Raw genomic sequence first — 20,871 nt, 5'->3', positions numbered from 1 at the left:
TTATTGCAAGCTCAAAAGTCTAGGTATAATGAGCTTAAACTATTACAGGAATTTTGACTTGACATACTGTAAGTTTTTGCTCATAGCAAGATCTCAGAAACTGGGCATAACCTCACCAAAAAAAGGTAAGATAAGAAAGTAAAAATACTTTTGTTGGGTTCAAGCTAGTTTTGACAGGACTTAAACTAAGTAAACTAGAAGCTTCTTTCCCTTGCTCACACTGCTTAATTCTATAAAATTATACTATTAGCTACAAACACTGCAGAAAAAGCAAATGAATGCATGCAACACTACCTGCACACACTTAAATGGTGAAGTGTTTTCAAAGCAGTTTTGAACAGTAGGGTTTTGTTTCAAGAGATTAATAAACTAACATCTTTGCCTTGAAAAGGACCCTTGACATGACAAATTTTTTTCTAATTAAAGAAACTAAGAGGAATAGGGTCCAACCACTGCTCAGGCAACAGACTGTTGTACAAGCAGGAGCATTAAATAACATTACAGAATTAAAGACATTTTTATGCTCTGGATGCTACTGCTAGAACTGGTCAGCTAGTTAGCTAACAAAGCATTCTATGCAGCAATATCAGTTCTCTAAAATGTTCTCTGAAACACAACAGATAGCAGTCCTCCCTGTTACATTACACAGAAAACTGATGGAAACAAGATTCATGTCACCATGAAGTTTATATATATACACCTTAGATTTCATCAGAATGAAAATGATGTGAACCACACTTTCTTTGCTGCAAGAGCAATTCATTGCAAAATACTAATAATAACTTCACTCAGTAAGACATATCTCTAAGTAAACTCAAAATGACAGAGGCACACAGTTAACATGCAATGAAACATGGTGTTTTTCACTGCATTTTACACTGTGATTGTCTTAGAAACCCAAGGGTACGGATAAGTTGTAGATTATTAAACTGTAATAAACAAACTTGTCTAACATTTCCTTCTCTTCCCTTCCTTTAGGGAGCACAACTCAATAGAGACCTTCAAATTTACTACTACTTTATTATTTTCTATGACTACTTTCCATTATGAAACCGAAAACCTTGTCTAGTATTACTTAAATGTATCAGGTTATCATGCAGTTCAATACTTCTCTATTTCCATAGCTCTAAGAATATCTTTGTTTCCAAATGTGTTTTTTATTAACAGCACTGCTATGTTTTAAATATTTGTCTTCTACTATTCAAGAAGCAAAAAAATTACATCTATTAAAACAAAATTACATTAAGAAAGAGGGAGTTTTATCTTTAAAGTAAATTTATAGAACTGCACAGAGCAACTTCGTGACTTAATATACAAAGAAGGGAAGAAGAGGGGAAAAGGAGGAAGACTGCTCCTTCTTTGATAAGTGTTTCATTCATTCAGTTCTGAAGAGAAAAAGCAGCAGCAAAGAGGGGGCAGCTTATATGCCAGTACAAAGCAGGAAGTGTAGGAATTTAGTGAGTTCACTACTGGATTCTATGCTTTGTGCATAATTTCAAATGCAAGCAGCTGTACTGGAGTGCAGACCCTTGGGTGCAAGGGCTCGTGTGTGTAAGGCACCAGGACAGAAATCCACCCCACCCTGCACTGCAAGGCAACCGGCCACAGCAGCACTTTCTGCAGAAGCTTCAGCCACCTTTTCACTAACCTAATCAAAGGTGTATGATTTAAAAAAGCCTGATAAAGCTACTGCAGAATAAAGCCGGGCCACCAAAAGCACAATTAAAAGGGAGTCACTCTATAACCATGGAACAGCCCCTTCACCGTCATTGCAGACGTCACAGCAAACGGGCAGCCACGTAAAGAGTGTAAAAAGATGCCTTTTGCCTCCCTAACATGGCCCTAGCCAACCCCAAAATGGTCTCTTTACCTGAGAGCTCTCTGCTCCTCCCTGATCACAGAGGAGATGGGTGAAATTCAAAATAGCATTGTTGCAACTGGAGACTTACAGAAGGACCAGGGAAGGTCTTCTTCACAAACCTCAGTACAGGTCTCAAAAAGAGTTCCCTTATTATTTCATACCTATTTTGCATCTGTAACTCGTTTAACATGAAGGCATTCATACCAGTTTCCACATTCAAAACACGAAACCAACCATGCTGCTTAAAATTAAAACCATGGACCATACACCCCTTGTCTACCCAACAGCCTTACAGAGACACTGCTTTTGGTCTGAATACTTAATAGTTATTCCTTTTTTTATTCCCTAGAAAGGAATAATTAAAAATCAACCAACCAAACCACATACACGCTTCAGAGTATCACCACAGGGACAGTCTCAGGTCTGAATTACTGCAAAATAACACTATAATTATGTCTTAATTTCACTAACTAATCTCAGATGAGCTTTTAAAAAGTAATTCGAGGTTTACAAGTAAACCGTTTAAAACTGTACTCAAATGTTATCTGAATGAAACCCGACATTTATTTATCCTTTTCCCAGCTTAATTTTAAACAGTTTCCAAGGAAAGGCATATCTGCTCCTGATCAGTCTGGTGACAAATGATAAACCTTGTTAAAAAGTGTGACATTTGAAAATAAATAAAAACCACAGGAGACTTTTCCAGCCAAGGAGGAAGATACGAAGAAACATTATACCCTTGCACAAATCACCAGCCACAGAGACCAAGCACAATCAAACGACCTTATTTACTCAAATTGTACACTGCCAACAAAACCACTACCTAAGGCAACTCTTTAACTACAGATGTACTTAAATACCTAGAAAAAATAGGTTACTTCTCTTCACATAAAACCGGAGCCCCACTGAGCTCAACCAAATGTGGCAGGCTGAGATGGAAGACAAAAACGGGTCTTACTTGGTGTACAAAGACATCAACTGGAGACTCCAAGGGGCTTCCCTCTCGGTTGCTCATGGAGATGAACCCGAATCCCATTCTCACATTGAACCATTTGCAATGGCCGGTTCCGTGCAAAACCTGGGATTCCTCTTCTTCTTCCTGCTCCGGCAACTTCCCGGGTTCGTCTCCACCTTTACTCGCCCCTGCTGAGGTAGAGGGAAAGGCGGGGGGTGTGGGGGTGTGGGGGGGAAGGGGGGAGAAAAAGAAGGAAGAGAGGGACAAGATGCAAAGCAAAGAGTTAAATTCTGGTAACATCCTTTTGCCGCTGTATAAAGGAGTTACTACAAACGGAACGGGGTTTAAAAAAAAAAATTAAAAAAAAAGGGGGGCGAACAAAACGAAATCAAAAAAGCAAACGGTGAAAAGTGCGTATTTTTCCTAAATCCTAAAATAAACAACCTTTTCCCCAAAATACGTAAAAAAATTAAATCACCGGAGGTTACAGAGAGGAAACACTGCGCACGGAGGCTCTCCCTCTCTCTGAGCCCAGGGCAGCCCACGTTTCTGTACATACGTGTATTTTTCCATTTAACTCCATCTTTCAGCCACATTACAGCACGGAACGCGATACTTTACTTGAATATTGCTGGTTTAAGACCGATCCCATTTCTCAAGAGAAATTCTTTGCCCAATTAGTCTCTCCTCGCAAGGCGCAGGACCGGGGGGGCGAGGGGGGAGGCCGGCCGAGGAGGGGTGGAGGAGAGAGAATGAGCAAAATTGGGCAGATTGCACAACTGGTTATTGCACATGCAGCGCCGAAACCACTATTTTCCACCGTGTATCCATCCCTCCTTGGAATAAACTTTCGATTAAAGTTGGGACAGGTGTACGGCCGTTTTCTCATCCCACCACTGCAACTGTGCTTAATCAAACAGGAACAATTCAAACAATAGCCCCCTGAAAGCTTTTCAAGTTGTGAATCGGTGTGGGCGGTACGGAACAGTTTCTGAGCTGGGTAACAATGGGTTTGGAGAAAGCCCCCTTGCGCGAGCTGCTAAAAAAGGGTAATGCATAGTTGGGTTAAAAAAGGGTGGGGGGAGGGGGGGAGAGGGGGAGAGAGCGAGCGAGCGAAAATCATAGTAAAACAATAGAAAAAGAAAATTAACCTTCGGCCATGTTGCCCCACGGGCCCTCTGCTCCAAACTCGTGAGATGAAAACTTTCCCTGTGGATCGAAGTGGTCTTCTGCATTAATCTAACATCCTGATTTTGAACGATCGCAAATTTAGCTCGCATGGTCTAATGTGCTTTCCCTCTTTTGATTTTTCCCCGGCTCTCTCGCTCCGTTTCTGGCCCCCTGCGCACACGTGACTCGGTCAATTACATGCTTTCTTGCTACTAATTTCGCATCGGATCCTTAAGGGGTTGGCAGCAGGCAGGAGCAGCCAATCGCCATTTCAAGTAGCCTGACACACCAAAATAATTTATGAATGAACAAGAAATTTCCAACGCGGCGCTTTTTTTTTTTTTTTTTTCTCCCCTTCCTTTTCGGACAGCTAATCTGCACGCTTCTTTACGGGAAATCGAGATGACGTATTATTCTGGGGTTTCTGCCCTCCCGTGCGTGCAGAAATCCGTAGGAAGATCCGTGTGTTTCTAGATACAGCCCAGTGAACAACAGCTGCACGCAGGGGCGGCCGTGCGGAGGAGATTATGGGGTATCTGTGCCCACCGCAGGCGGGATCCGCGCACGCACGCGGAGGCGAGATGCTCCCGGACGGGGACACGCGTGTGTGCACACATGAACAGGATACACGCGTGTGCACACATGGACGGGGGACACACGTGTGTGCACACATGGACGGGGGACACACGTGTGTGCAGACACGGATGGGGGACACACGTGTGTGCACACACAGAACAGGGACACACGTGTGTGCAGACACGGACAGGGGACACACGTGTGTGCAGACATACAGTGGGGACAGACACGCGTGTGTGCAGACACGGACGGGGGACACACGTGTGTGATGACATGGAACAGGGACACATGTGTGTGCAGACAGGGACCGGGATCACACGCGTGTGCAGACACGGACAGGGGACACACGCGTGTGCAGACACGCACGGCGAGCGCCCGCAGGCATCTGTGGCACCCTGTGCGCACAACGCGGGCAGATGCGCAACTGGATCGTGACTAATTTCGCATTCAAATTAGAAGCGCGCCGGAAACGCGGTATCACCTTAATATGCCCCAGAACGTGCGGAGATCTAGCGTTTCACAACATTTCTGGAGGGGGGATGGGGCGAGGAATTGTACTTCACAGGTTTCTCCGCCATCTCTTTCCGGGGGAGGGGATGTGATTAATGACTTCCTAAATAAGAGCCCAGTTTTCAAGCCGAGAATTGGAGTGAACCTCAATCAGCAGTTGGGAGAGGACTGACAGAGAGAGGGATTTACTGGAGAAGAGGGCGGAAAAAAAAAAAAAAAAGCCTCGGGGGAAGAGGACAAAGAGGGGAGAAATAACGGTGACCGGGGACTGCTGTTTTAAGTCTTCACTGCCAGCGGGAGGGGGGGATCCAATTCGGAGAAGAAATGCGTGATGTGTAACGGGCTTGGTAACAGCCCCTTTGCAAAGGAACTCCCCTTCCGCGCTCGCAGGTACACAGCTATGGCCCTGCCCTTCCTGCTGCGCTACGCACAGCCAAACGCTTTTAAAATAATATTTTAGAAACGTGAAAAACAAACAGCGGAGAATTAGTTTTATTCTTCCACCTGCCCATCTCATTTAGTGTAAAGTTACAGATTAAAGTATTCTGTCCTCATCAACACCTACTCGCATTAACCTGTCTTTCCATGCGGTATTTATACATATAGATACATGCATATATATGTACATATACATATGTGCTTTAAACGTTACCCATACCTTGTAAAAACCAGGACTCCGACTTTCTTTTTAACCTCTCCCCTCCCTCCCCCAGCATCCTCTCTTATCCCAAGGACACACAAACAAAAGCCAAGGCAACAAACTGATCCGTGCAGAACCTGAATGCAAGGGGCTTATGCATTTGCAAAGCACTTGCTGTTGTTTGGGAAGTGGCGTCGATCAGTCTGCCCAATTAAGGGGAACGCCTTTGCCCCCATGGGCCTGTTTACTCCTTTTGTTGCCTTTCAGGAAAGCGTCAATTCCCCTGCTAGCGCCTCATTTCTGTGTGAAACACCAAGGTGGAGGCTCCGTGTGATCGTTTGCAAGAAAGAGGCGAGGGTGGGCAAGAGTGTACAAATACAAGCACCCTGACAAGTGGAGCAGAAGCTTTAAATCCTGAAATTCCTTTGCAGTCTTCAACCGTAAATTTCCTATAGGTTATTTCAACAGTCAGGTCGACTTCCTACACTGACCTGCCTTACGCATTCCTGCTACATACCACTGCTTTTGGCTCATAACCTCCTGTTCCCCCTTACAACAGCGATTATTTTGCAATATTAAATCGCCAGTTATTTTATATGCTTGGATCTTATGACCCGGACGATATCTAATATATAATACATGTACGCGATTTTAATAAACGCGAAACCTCAGTTATGAACAAGAAATTAGGGTTACCGGAAGAAAACAATCTCTTACTTGAACTGCCCAAGACTACGTATCTACAATGTGGTAGAATGTCACATTAATAAAATACAAGCTCCCTCTGCCCCCCGAAAAGAAAGAAAATACCGGTTTAATTAAGTTTTTAAAGTCTTTATTTTAAAAGATCGATTTAATTTACCGGTATTCGGAATTAAAAAAAAATTCCTTAGAGGCTAGAATATTGGTTAAAAAGACACAAACGAGTTGATTGAGTTCATTAAATGGACAAAATGTCTTGTTAGCAAATTTCAGTGAAAAGAAAATTCACACTATATTCTTCGATGAATAAATGAACGACTACAAAACCACGTAAATAAATGAATGTAAATATATTGGTTGCAAAGTTTTTCTTAGGTTGCAAAATAAGTGCAGATTTTGTAAAATGGAGGGGGGTGGGATTTGCAATGTGTCTTTACGGAGATTTTCAGGCCTCCAGTATTAGTGGAATTAAGGTTGGGGTCACTGGACTGGTCACTGGTGTCAGATGTTATCGACTCATTCATTTCCTGCAAGGGACATCAGCCTTTCAAGTTTTGTGGAAGGTAGAGAGCTGTTGCCAGCTGGGAACTCTCCGGGTAAAAGGAAAAAAAAAATTTAAAAAGAAATAAAAGGAACCCCAACCAACACCCTTCCAAAATTCATTCTGAAAGGAGGGGGGAAGAGGTAAGAAAACCCTACGGAACAGGCCAGTTCGTGGAAAAAAATAGTTTCATAGTAATAGTTTACTTTTTTAATCCATTTACATTTCGGTAAACAGATGCTAATTTTGGAAAAGACAATTATAGGAAGCTGGAATCATTGTCTTTCTACATGCACAGCAAGACCTCGCCTGAAACTATGTAACCAAAACCAGTGGTGTTGGATTTCCTATTTGTCACCTTCCTAAGGCTTTTAAAGTCCTAACTTTGGTTTCTTCTAGTCCCCTAAACAAAACCAAAACAAGGCAAAAACCGCACAACCCCCTCCCCGAAAATACTGCTCGCCTTCTCAGAAAAGACCCCATCTCAAAAAAATTAAAAAAAGAAAGAAAAAGTGAAAAAAAACCCAAAAGAAAACAAGGAAAAAACCCACAAAAATCCAAACAAACGACGGAGCCGCGTGCATTTGTGCATTTGAAACAAAACGCGTGTTTTACACTTGAAAGCAGAGCTCGGGGTGCTGCTACCATTCCCATTTCAAAGCACAGCCAGCGCTGCTCGCCGACGGGCGGGCGGGCAGGAGGGGCAGGCGCGGCGCCGCGGCGCCCCTGCCCCCTCTCCGCTCCGCTGCCGCGCTGGGCTGCTCGGCGCCGCCCCGCCGATGGCCAACCGAAGGAGATGCCCGTCGTGTTTTTATCTGCACGGTCTCCGCCGACACCGGCTCTTCCTAGATGTGCGGCCGGAGGGGGGCCTTTCCCGCCGCCGCTACGGCCGGGAGGCTGTGCCGGTGCGGAGCTGTTCCCGCCAAAACCCTCTCACCTACGTTTTGGGCGCCAAAGCCGCTTTCCCTTTCCGCCGCCGCGCAGCGCCCGGGCGGAGGTCGGGGGTGGCCGCCGGGCCCGCTCCCGGGGAGCCGAGGCCGCTTCCACCGCTGCGCCTCCGCCGGGCAGGGCGGGAGTCGGGCGCCCGCCGGGCAGCGGAGGCTCGGGCGTCCGGCGGCCGCGCTCCGTCAGGGCCCGGGAGGCGGCGGGTCTGTCCCCCCAACCCTGCCCTAAAGCCGGGCTTTGCCCCCGGGCTTTTGTTTAACACTCCCCCGAAAATGCGGCTCCTTCCCGGCGGGGACGTGGCGGGGTGCCTTCCCGCGCCTTTGGAAGAGCAGGGTCGGACGCGCTCGGGACACCGCCAGTTCCCCTGGTCGGGCTCATTCCCCTCCCTTTAAAACGCGAGCATTAATAGTAGAAAATATGCAATTTGTAGTTTTTTGTTTTTTGTTTTTTTTTTTTTTAAACAACACAGCGCCGGCCGAACTGCGCGGTGCCACGGCTCGGATCGAGCAGGGACGGGATTTGCCCGACGTGCGCCTGCGGATATGAAGTTAGAGGCTTTATGGAGGCGCCTTCGCACCGCGGCCGTCCCGAACCGCGGCTCTTTTCGGGAAATGCAGTTTCAGGGCTCAGAAAGCGCCTCTCTCCCCTCGGTCCCGGCCGCCGCAGCAGCTCGGCTTTTTTAGCTTCCCCGGCGCTCCTCAGCCGTCACACCCAAGGCGGGCGCTCCCGGATGCCCGGAGCCCGACCCTGCTCCCTCATGGGGACAGGGCAGCGCCGGCCGAGGTTCGCAAGCGCCGCTACTCGAACTGGGGTAGGAGCGCGGTTTCAAGCAGGAGCTTTGCGAACACGTTCTGTTGGGACGAGAAGCGGCGGCCGTGGGTGCGGCGCGGGCCCGCCCTGCCGTCCGTGCATCTCTGCCGGGCGTGCCGGCGGTTTGCGGGGAACTCCTGAAAGTACTGCCTATTACTGTGATCCCGCGTGGGATCCGCGGGCGGGAGGACGCGGGAGGCGCTCCCTCAGAGAGTTCGGGTGCAGGATGTGGTCTCACGTACATTAACCGTCTCCCAGCTGCGGATTTGCAACTGATAGCGGCCGCTTCCCCGGGGGATTTAAGGAGGCTCTGAAGTCGTCGCGGGAGACCGTCTGACAGGGCTGACGCCCCGCAGGGAACACGGGCCACCGCGGAGGGACCGGCCACACGGCCCAGTGTCACCGCTTCGCCGCCCGCTCGGCAGACGCAGGACGATGAGCGGACGGGTCCGCGCCTCGGGCGCTTTCGCTCCAGCCCGTCCCCTCAGGCGGGACAGCGCGGCTTTTGCGCGCGTCATCCTCCCCGACGGGCAAGTGCCCAGCGCTCTGGCCTGCGGTGACACAGACAGCTCCTCCCGCCCCAGCACACAGACAACCCCCGGCGCCTGCCATCGCCCGCCCCAGGCCGCCCACCGCTGCAGGAGCGCGGTGCGGGATCGCGGTGCGGGATCGCGGTGTCCCCAGGACGCGCGTCCTTCCCTCGGGGGCGCAGCGCCGCTCCGCGGGGAGCTGCGCGCCCCGGCCCGCGCATGCGCCGCCCCGGCGGGCACGGAGGGCGCCCGGGCAGGGGGACGGACGGACAGACGGGCAGGGGGACGGACGGGCGGGCAGGGGGACGGACAGACGGACGGGCAGGCAGGGGGACGGACAGACGGGCAGGAGGATGGACGGACGGGCGAGCAGGGGGATGGACGGGCAGGGGGATGGACGGGCGGGCAAAGGGGCCGGACGGGCGAGTAGAGGGGCTGGACAGACGGCACTGCTGAGGCGTCGCAATCGGAGGAGCTGCGTGGCGCTAGTGTGGCAGCGGCACGGAAAGAACGGGTTTAAATTTTAGTCCATGATTGAGGTGTGTGCGCCCACCGGCGCGCCTGCCGCGGTGGCGGTCCCGCAGCGCTCATACGAACCCGTGGGCTCCCACCATTTGTGACAGGTATGTGACATGGGGTTATTGTAAATAAAATTCCTTATGTAATTGTTTATTTTTCTTACAGAAGCCGAACACTCAAGACTGCATCCAACAAGAACTCTGAAGCCTATGGACATAATTAGCGGTTCTTTCCCATCCCACCCAGTGGTTAGTTCATGAGAGTCAGCAGGACAGAAGTGCTGAAGCACCTCAGTTTTACAGATACACAGTCAGCCACGTAAGACGCTGGAGAGAAGACTGACCTGAGCCTGAGGAGACCTTCTTGAATGACCTCATCGTCTTCTGAGGAACCTAAAATCAGAGAGCTGCAGTCAGTACCGCGTTCACTGTCCCAGAGTACCGTATTTAATTACCTCAGCTCCAGTTTAACGGCTCATTAGGAGGCCATAAAATGCCAGGGCATTGACTCCATGAAGTGACCTGTAAACCTACTGTTTGAGACTTACCTAGTTCATCAGAACCACAGTGAGATAACCAAGAGAAAAAAATTAAGTGCTGCTTTCCCCCTGCCCCCAAGCACCAATAAAAGCATTGCCCCTTTCTTTAATCTCTTAGGAAAGCTACACAATTGATGACAAGAGGGAAAAGACACAGATTTGCGGAATATTGGAAGGTGTTATTTTTCTTTATAAATATTTAATCGCAGTAGGTAACCTAAGAACTAATGACTTGTCTTTACTATGCTTAAATTGTACATAATAAACAATCCAGTCATACCTTGTATATGATTTAAGAAAAGCCAATAAAAATAATTCTCCAGGATTCTTTCATGGTCAAAATAGTAACTCAATGCCAACTTTTGAGGATCAGCAGAAAAATGCTTTTATGTAATAATATGTATGTAATAATATTAAATTCTAGGTGTCGATCTCAACAAAATCAATCAGTCATACAAATATACATGTGTGACTTGACTGAAACTTCATAAAAGGTGTACTTTTGCTAGAGTTGAAAAAGGCCTGGCTTATTTTGTATAATGTCAACGAAAATATCACACAGAAAAAACCCGCTGCTCATGGCATGAAGCATTAAGGAAAATACCTTGGTTTTGGAGTATTCTTCTTACTTAGGTTGTCCAGTTTGCTTAACAAGTGAAGGATGAATAGACAGGAGCATGCACAAACTCACCTGCCACAAGCCTGCCTTCCTGTCACCCTACTATCTTTCTGAATAATCCATGTTAACTAAAACCCATGCAAAAAGAAACAAGGAATTGTAGTATCAACCTGTTTAGATATAAGCCCATTTCTCTTCTGTTTTAGAGAAATCTGAGTCTTATCTTTTTTCCAATTTAAGAGGACATCTGGACAGCTACCCTGCTCTCTTACTAAAAACCAAAAAATAGAATTGGTAGGAGTGAGAAAAGTCACAAGAATGAACAAAGACAAATTAGAACCCATTTTCTCTATCTTCTTTTCCCTTAAATATCCTGAATACTTTCATACACCAGAAATGGGGAAAGGGGGTGGTAACAATTTTTCTATTCAGTGCAACAACACTGGCAAGCTGATTCAGTTCCTCTTCTTTTGTAGTAACTAAGTTTTCCAATGGAATTGTGTAGACTTTTGTCTAGTACTAAACCTAACTCTGCTTTTACACCTTCAAGCACTGAAGCCCAATCTCTTGTATCTGCTTCTTTGTTCTGCCAACCTGTGGCCATGTGGCTTTTGTGTCTTTCAGATTTACTTGCATTATTTATGCAACATAATGAAATATGCAAGCATAGAGTAAAGGATCCGTTCTTGGCTTTGGAACATAGCCTGCTTCAGTTTATGAAGGGATTAAAAATAAGTATTTGGGGGAGTGGTGTTGGGATTCAAAGGAGGAAAGTACAGTTCTTAAAAACTGTAGCAGAAAACAGGACAAGTTCAAGTTATTGTTGTTTCCAGTATTGTCATTTTGTAACACATTTTTAAGCATCATATTCTAGAGAGTCACATATTAGATTATTAAGCAGAAACATGGATATCTAATTTTTTAATAATTATTACAAAAAGCTTCCTGATACAATACCTAAAGCTTGGCATAAGATATGTTAGTGTAGAAGAGCCTGGGCATTTAAATTTTATTACCTCATTTAAATAGATAGTTTAAATGAAAAATTATTCTGGCATGTATTTTACTATATCCTACTGAAAGACATACAGAATCAGTTCCTGATTTAAATAGAAGCAGGTTTGGGCTCTGAAATGGCTCATGGTGAACTCTCCTGTGCCTGCTTATGCTGTACAAACCAAATAATTATTTTGGCATTTTACTTCTGAAACTACCTTGGCATTTACATGAACTTTGTAACTGCAAGTAAGTAAATAAATGCTGCTGAGGAATTGTGTACTAGGACAGCAAGATGTTTCAGGGAAAAAAGTCACTAGCTTTGAAAGCAATCCTTATTTTTACCAGGCATTCACAGCATGTGGAAGGACACTGTAACAGTAAGCATGAAAAATAATGCAAGAGAACACCATATGGAATTATTGCTGGATAGAAAATACAATGAAAAGTGCAGTATCAGGTAAAGGCACACTGACAGACTCCCAACAAAGGTAATCCACTTCCCCTTACAAGTAGAACATTCTGTAATTCAACTAACTTTACAGCTTATGTAAGCTATTTTTGAAAACTTATCGATCAGTAAAAAATAAAACCAAGTTTGTATCTATTTAAAATGAATTCTCTGAGATATGGATTGTTTTGAATTCATTACCTTAAGCAGGTTTCCTGCCAAAGGATTTAGAAACATCGTTTGTTTGGAAGAAAGCAGACATAAATAGTTATTCCACTTAAGATATACACTTTCCTCTAAAAGTAAGTTGAAAAGAAAAATTAATATGTTAAATTTGTTTCTTTCACAGAAGTAGCCAGGGGACTGTTTTCTTCCAGAGTAAAGCCAGCAGTATTTTTTTAAAGAATGCTGGGTACTTTAAGTATGATTAGAGAGTAGAAGAACTAGAAAACAAAACCCACCAATCCTTTATTTTATAACAAACAAGGACAATAGTGATGCAAAGGAATAGGGGAAAACATTCCAGTGTTGAAAGGATCTTCTTTTAGTTAACTCATTGGGAGTGAAGACTTAATAGATGAATGCTGCAAAGTATACACAACATTTTAAAACTCTGTGGACAGAACCTAAGCATAGTAAGAGCATAAAACATGAGCTTTTAAAATGTATCTATATACACATACACACCAGTCAGATATATTAACAAACTTCGCTGTCATTTGAACCAGTCAGTAAAAATTAATCTTATTTACTGTTCTTGACTGCTGATAGAAGCATTATGCACACAGTATTTTGATTTCAAAACTCAGAAATTAGTGTTGTCTGGCACTCTGAATTTACATGTTTTACACAGATTCCTCAATGTGCAATTCTAAATATTGGATTTCCTCCTGAGATGTTTTTATTATTTAAACTCTTTTTTTCCCCTTTTCATTTTGTTCAGTTCAATATTGTTACTTTGAAATGCATATATCAGAAAAATTAAGATTTCCGGAAAAGGTACACTCAAGTGTTAATGTCCTTATGTAATGAGAGGGTGGATAAAGTTGAAAGCTCTCACAATTTTATTCTTTGTTTAGCCATAATTTTCTTTGCTTTTCTTCCATATTTCTGTTTATACACCATTACAGTACTTTTCTAGCATGTGAAGGTGAAAGCAAGCATGTGTGAGATATTTAAAAATATTTTCACAATGCTGATTTAAGGAAATTAATTGAACAACTAGCAAATGAAAACTTTGCATTCTTTGCTAATTTCACTCACTTTTGTCATTGATCTGAAGGAGGGTAACTACAGCTTCAGGTAAATAACCCAGCTATGCAATAGCCCAGATATAGTTTTTTTCTGATATGAAAGAGGCTAAGCATATCTTAGTTTTTAGGAAATGAGCAAACAAACATCCAGTTATACACCTTTTAATTATGTGAAAGAATGTTATTTGACTACAGTGAGAACTGGAACAAAGAAAGGCTGAATGTGCTTCCACCATTGTTAGGAATCTGATTCTTTTGGGCAATAAAAAGGGTAAAGAACTCCACACAATATCAGAATGGGAGCCAATCAAAGCCTGACAACTCTAGGATCAGTTTCTCCTCAAAATTAAATGCTACTACTATACTAACAATTGTTTAAGCAACAAAACTATTAACATTTTTTTAGTTTAAAATGTTAATAATACATAACAAAGGAATATGCTGAACAAGGTTATTTTTGTTTAAAGGATTGAAATTAATTAGATACAATTTTCATATTTAGTGTATTTGATTTAGTAAAATCTGCAATTTCTTATGGTCTGCATTTGAATATTCATATCTTAAACAATGATCATAATTATATAATTAAAAAGCAATGTAAACCAGGTATGTTTCAAACAATATTCTGTGATTCAAAGATGAAATTTTTAAACACACAACGTAAAAATGGATCACTACTGTTCTACTTCCTACATATTTAAAGTATTTTGTTCCCAGTTTACTGTTAGCAAGGGCATTTGAAATTGCTGCACATCGATTTGCTATACAGCAAATGAAACAATGAGAAAACTACCTTGTGATCTTATTACATGTTTTCAGATGGATTTTTCTTTGTACTTCTTAAATTACTTCCTCTCAGTACTTTGTAAGGAAAAGAACTTTAAAAGCCCTTATTCTCAAATCATAAGTAGGTAACATTTTTCAGAGCTTGATCACTGATTTATTTTGTTATTTATTTCTGTGAGAAACTACATACAGAGAGGGAGATTTTATTTCAAACAAAAATAATGCAAACAAAACAATGCCAAATGAAGTACTGAAAAAAAACTCTGCTAAAGGTCAAATTAAGAACGAATCTTATGACAAGCTGAATTCAGTATTTGTGTAACTTACAACTTTCACCTAGGTTATAAAAATACTGCAGCCAAGTAGGATTTTAATATCATCCTGTCAAAAGTGATGGCACTACAATTTTTATTTTAAAAATGGAATCATTTTGATTTTCTTTTATAACAATTTTATTATGGTTTGTTCAGATCTCTTTTCTGAGATGTTTTACATTAACACTTGTTTTGATGGAATTTACACACCTTCACATATCTCTTCCTTTGCACAGAACTTTTGTCTTATTTGCATGTGCTATTCATCCACAGAATCCTATTTCTTAATTTTTTGGGTTTTTTAATCACTGAATTATTACTTGAGAGCACTACTAATGATGGATTTTATAATAATTTGTATTTTGCAATATGCTTATCAAGTACTGATATGGATATTGTCCATTAAAATAATCAAATCAAACATTGTAGAAAGTAAAGAGCAGATGAGTGTCTGTATTTCAAACACCAATATTCACTTTCCTAGAAGAGTGGATAGTTCAGGGCACATCTTTCCCATTTCAAGTGGAGTGGACATCAGTCCTGTATGTCAATGGCTTCTAAGTGAGTCATTGTTTAAAACGACCAAACAAATAAAGTAATGCAATAGTCACTTTTTATAAACTTTTGGGGAGATAGGTTATTAATTCAAACCAGGAAAAAAAAGTAAACAAGAACATCAGTGATATATAACTAAAATTCACAATCTCTAAAAGAAAAGATGAAAACTTTAAAAACAATGTACACATCAGTAGCTGAAGTAGGTACAGGATATAAAGTATCAGGAAAAAAAAGCAAAAACCTAATATGTCATACAAAATTATTAGTGAGTGAGTGTACACATTTTAACAGTTGAATTTCTAGTAGTTATCCTTAGGTGTTTCATTACTGCATATGGTCAGCCTAGAGAATATTTGTTAAATACCTTCAGAATATTTATGAAAGCTTGGTTTAGGTTAAATGTGATATTACTGATATCAACCTTGAACCAGTACCTTCAAATTGTCAGAACACTGAATCTTAGCACTTATAACAAAATAATTATCACATACACATACTTGTTAAACAGTCAGGTATTAGGTCTCTCTAATTACTGCATTTGGACTTACAGCATGCTGCAGACTGGAAGTAGGATTATGGGGAAGTGGTTTGCTAGAAATAAGAAGTATGTGCATGAATGCCAAAATGAATGGACCTGCAATCTAACTTTATTGAAAAAATAGCATAAGCAGGATTTTTTTTTTTGCTAAAATCACAGAAAAAAAACCAGAAATGGCTACACAACCCTCTTATCTCTGAAGCAGTAATATTAAGTAAAGATGGTGGATTATTACATGTTAACTTAAGAAATGCATTTAAATATTTTAAGACAGACACATTTTTGCATCAGTAACAGCACAAATAATTCCCTAACAGAACTACATTCAAGAAAATAGGGAATTGTGTAAAACTACTTCTATTTCTCTGTTAGAACTGACTAGTTAGGTATTACAGTCCTTACCCTTCTGTATAATTAAGCTTTTGTTCAACTATGAAAAAACTAGAAACTGATTGCTTGAAAATGAGCTGCATGACCTTTGTCCTGGTTTGTGACCTCTGACCTTTAATTTGAAGGTCAATTCATTCTGCATATCAATTAATTCTATTTTTAGAAGCAGAATGTATATTTTTAAAAGTGTAATCCTCCCATAAGAAACACTCCATGTTGGTTTTGTCTTTTTTTTTTGTCAGCCTCTACACATCACACCAGAGGAGCATATTTGCCTTTTATTGTGCAACTATATTTGAAACATTCAGTGTGCAATTACAGAAAATGAATGCTTGTCTCTGAGATGTAAAAAAGCTTTTTTTTTTTCATGTAGTAGAGATATTGCAGCACATTAAAGTGAATTTGGAAAAAAAGATCTGCTAGACAGCACACCTTTCTAAATTTTTTTTTTTTTAAACAGAAGAAAAAAGGAGAAAACCTTATGCCTGTGTCTGCATTGCTGCTAATGGATACCTGCTTTTCCTTGAACCTTCCCTGTGCCATGAGTGGTTATTTCGTGCCCACTGATGATATGCTGTTTTGATATTCACTTTCAAAACATCCTTTCATGAATTGAACCTGTGGTTAAAAACAGCGAATACCAAGTTCTCGTCTAGTTGCTGCTTTCACCTGCACATTTCCATTTCACATAGGTAATGTTAAGCTACAAGTTGGCTACAAAAAAATCTGCGTTGCTGGGAGCGCTCGTGTTCCGAAGGAGAAAGCGCTGTGGCATTTGCCATTGATTTTGCTGTCAGCATCCGACACCGGCGGCGCGATCCGGTGTATGACATGAAGGCCGTGGGTGAGCGCTGCCGTGACCCGTGCGCTGCAGTGCCCGAGAGCGGCGGCGGCGGCAGCCGGTGCCGGGACGGGCGGGCCGGCCCTCGGCAGTAACATGGCCGCGTCCGGGTTCAGCACCGCGGACAGCGCCGCGACACCGAGGAGGGAGGGGCCGCGCCCCGCGGGGCCCCGCGCAGCCGAGCCGGCCGCCCCCGGCCGCGGGGCACCGCGCTGCCGGCCCGGGCCGCCCCTCCCGGGGCACCGCGCTGCCGCCCCCGGGGGATGCGCGGCTGCCCGCCCGCCCCGGGAAAAGGCTCCTCTGGAAGCCGCTGCCGGCCCAGCGCCCCGCTCGCAGCGGCGCCTCGCCTCTCCGGCCCAGGATCGGCTGCGCGCCGCGGGCTTCAGCTGCCGCCCAAACAAAACACTGCCACGGGGTTACAAACCGCAAAAAGAGGAGGAACAAATGGCTTAACAGCTTGGGCTTTAAAATTCACTTCTGTGCTCGGCGACGCAATATGAAACACTGCGTGTGACCTACCACTGCATCCTGCAAATGGCCTAGACTGCACCTGCTCAGGCCTAGGAGGGAGAGCATGTGGGGTTTCCTTCTTCCTTCCGTCTTCCCTCTCATGAAATTCTCAGTACATGCCAGCTAATAAATTTTCAGATTAATTAAAAATTAAAAAAAAAAAAAAGTTTTGATAAAAGTGAGATAGCAGCACATGTCCTTTACAGAATGTATTTTAAAATGATCAGAGTAGAAGGCAGTTACTTTTGGAATATACACACAGGCAGAGTTTTTAGTACAGCTGCATTTTTGTAGCTACTGCAAGGGACAAACATCAGATATAATCACTACCTTTGCCATTACATACATGATTCATTTGACTACAGCAAAGGAAACTTGACTTCCTGGTGTATTAATAATTTAGGTCATAATTTAATTCAACATTGATTCTTACTACTCTTGTACCAAAGGGGAAAAGAAATCATCATCCTTTGAAGAATTATGGCTTAGCTGCATATATTACAAATATTTTTTCAAACAAGTTTGTCAGTATTACCTCCTCTGAAGCTTTAAGGGTTTTCTGTTTGTTTGGTTATTTTTTTTTTTTCTCAGCAGTATGTTTTAAAAAACAAATGTGAAGCATACAGATATCAATTGAAGAGTAAACACTCACTATTGCACTTCAGCACAATGTTATATCCAGATATCACTGAAAGTATACACAACTACATTTAAATTAACTATGACCAAATTTAGCTGTAACTATTTTCTTAGTGTCTGATGACTTGTCTATCACAGGACACTTCTCCATACTTGCAATTTCTATGCAAGATGGGAAATTCCAAAACAGGTGGGGAAAAACCCACAGCCCTGTGAACGGCCTATTTAAAAAGAACAGCAAGACCAGTTACATAAGGAAAAGTAGTCAAGTCTGTGAACAAATCAGTGTAGCATGCACTATGGTTTTGTCCCATCACTGCAAGATAATCGTACATCATTTACTCACCATCACTAATAAGCTAACCGGCTGGTAAGAGAGAAACAAGTAAATGAATCAAATCTCTTTAGGTAATATGTTTATCAGATTAAAATGCGTAATTCCCTCATGTTAAAGCTAAAAAGATACTTAAAATTAATTAGACTTTAAAAATTTATTTAGCTACGCCAATTGCATATTTTATTACAGCTTGAACAAAATGCGTGCATTGCTGCTGTTTACTTATTTTCAGATTACCGTTCTCATTCGAGAGCTGGTTATCTGACCCGCTGTAGGGTGTACTACAATGACACAACAGCCGAGCGGAGCTGCCGGCGCTCAGACACGCTCGCTGCCCGCGGAGCCCGGAGACACCGCGGCCGTACCCTCCCCGCGGAGGCAGCGGCCACGCGGAACCGCGGGCGCGCAAGCAGACCGGGAGGAGCAAGGCGTGTGTGAGGCATTTCGGCACTTTATTTGTTCTCCCCCGCGCCGCGTCCCGCACCGCGCCTGGCCGGCACCTCAGAGCCAGCCGCGGGGCTCCGTGTCACGGCGCCCCGGAGAGCCCGGCCGCCGCCTCGCCGGCGGGGACGCGGCCCCGGCCCCGGCGCTGTCCCCGCGGCCCGGCCGGGGGCGGGCAGCGCCCGGCCGCGACCCCGCGCTCCCCGCGCCGCGGCGGGAGCTATCCAAGATGGCGGCCCGGCCGCCACTCGCGTTAAACCCCCCGCACCGCGCACACGGCGCCGCGCGTGACTCGCGGCCCCCGCCCGCCCCGCCGGTGGTTACCGCAGGGCGGTCGAGCCCCGCACCCTTCGGGGCGCGCCGCCTCCGCCCCATCCTCCGCTCCCCAGCCGCCTCGGAGCGGACGCGTCGCCCGGCGGGTCCCGTCCCGCCGTCAGTGCGCTCTCCTCCCCCGGCCTTCCCTTCCGCCGGGCCGCGGGCGCCCCACGCCGGTCCCTGCCCGTCCCTCCCGGCCGCGGCCGCTCGCCGGGCGGTCACCGCCATCCGGCGGCGGCTGTCGGCGGGGCGCGGGCCGCCCCCTGGCGTCGGGCTGCCGCACCGTCCCCGCGGCCGCTCCCCCGGCCCCGGCCGCCACGGCTCTCGGCGGGGCGCTGCGCCCCGCTCGGCGCGGGGGGCAGCTTGGTCCCTTCACCCTTTCCTCCACCGCGGCTGCCGTCGTCGTTGGCGTTTGACGGGCGGCGCGGCCCGGCGCCCCCTTTCCCCGTGCCGGCGGCTCGGGCGCGGGCAGCCGGGGCCGGAGCGGGCGGGCTCGGGGGCAGCGGCAGCCGGCGGAGGAGGGGGCGCGGCGGCGGCGGCGAAGGGAGAAAGGTGCGAACCCGGAAGTACACCCGCCCCGCCGCCGCCCGCAGGGAGCACCCGCGCCCGCACACACAACAATGCGGCGCCGCTCCGCCTCCGCCCAGCGCAACTTTTCCGCCGGCACTGGAGAAACCCGCCGGCCGTCCCCTCCCCGCGGCCGCCCACCAGCGCCCCGGCAGGTGCGGCGCCGGCGGGAGGGCGAGACCCGCGAAGGGAGAGGTGAAGGGAGCTCGCTTACCTCCCGCACGCCATGGTGGCCGGGCTGAGCGGGGCTGTGCCGGCGGCTGCCGCGGTGGCGAGGCGAGCGCGGGGGCTGGGGGGCACGCACCCACCGACGGGCGGCCCCGGCGGGGGGCTCTGCCTTCCCGAGCCACTGGGAGGACGGAACGGAGGAGGAGGAGGAGAAAGCGAGCTGCGGCGGCAGAGGGAACCGGTGCTCCCGGCGGGAAGGCGGCGGCAGCGGCAGCCAGCGAGGAGGGGCGGCGGCGGCGGGCGGACACGGCCCCGGCGCTGGCTCACGCCGCCGCAGCCGCCGCGCACCTGCCCCGCCGCCCTCCCCGCGGGCGGGCGGGCGGCACCGGCGGCTGCGCGCGGGGGCGCTCCAGGGCAGCGGGAGCCGGCGGGCGGGGCGGGGCCGGCCGCGCCCCCGGGAGCCGCTCGACGGCCCCGCCGGAGCCCGCACTCGCCCGGGGCGAGGGCCCCGGTCGCCGCATGCAGCCGACAACCTCCTCCCCCAGGCGCCTCCTTGGCCGCGCATCATGGAGGCCGCTTGGCAGCTGCGGTCGCGTCCGGCTCCGCCGCCCCGGGGACCGGACGCTCCAGCTGCGGTGTCCTCATGCGCTGCTGCTCACCCCCAAATCTGCCGCTAGCAGGTGGGAGGGCATCGCTCCTGTGTGGATCTTGTGCGTCTTAACAGCACTTTAACCAGCTGCAGCCACGACCTGCTGATGTACAGTCCACATCCACAAAGCAGACTGGATTCCCACTGTACAGCTGGTTTGTCCAGAACTTGTCTGTTCCCAGTAGCCTTGCAGCATGATTGG

General features: G+C 46.5%; 1 protein-coding gene across 1 annotated transcript in view; it reads right to left on the bottom strand.

The window, feature by feature from the left end:
- Positions 1 to 20,383, bottom strand: part of LIN28B (lin-28 homolog B) — a 101,804-nt gene extending 81,421 nt beyond the window's left edge. Inside the window, exons 1-3 of the mRNA XM_071446559.1 lie at positions 20,067 to 20,383; positions 10,103 to 10,151; positions 2,820 to 3,004 (exon numbers count right to left, since the gene is read on the bottom strand). Of these exons, the coding sequence (XP_071302660.1) occupies positions 2,820 to 3,004; positions 10,103 to 10,136 (219 nt within the window). The 5' untranslated portion in view covers positions 10,137 to 10,151; positions 20,067 to 20,383. The remainder of the gene's footprint in view (positions 1 to 2,819; positions 3,005 to 10,102; positions 10,152 to 20,066) is intronic.
- Between the last annotated feature and the right edge of the window lie 488 nt (positions 20,384 to 20,871).

Source organism: Agelaius tricolor, unplaced genomic scaffold (genome assembly GCF_023055355.1).
Source record: "Agelaius tricolor isolate 1412-34295 unplaced genomic scaffold, bAgeTri1.0.p SCAF_1, whole genome shotgun sequence".
Taxonomy (NCBI): Eukaryota; Metazoa; Chordata; class Aves; order Passeriformes; family Icteridae; genus Agelaius; species Agelaius tricolor.
This window is presented reverse-complemented; position numbering and strand designations above follow the sequence as displayed.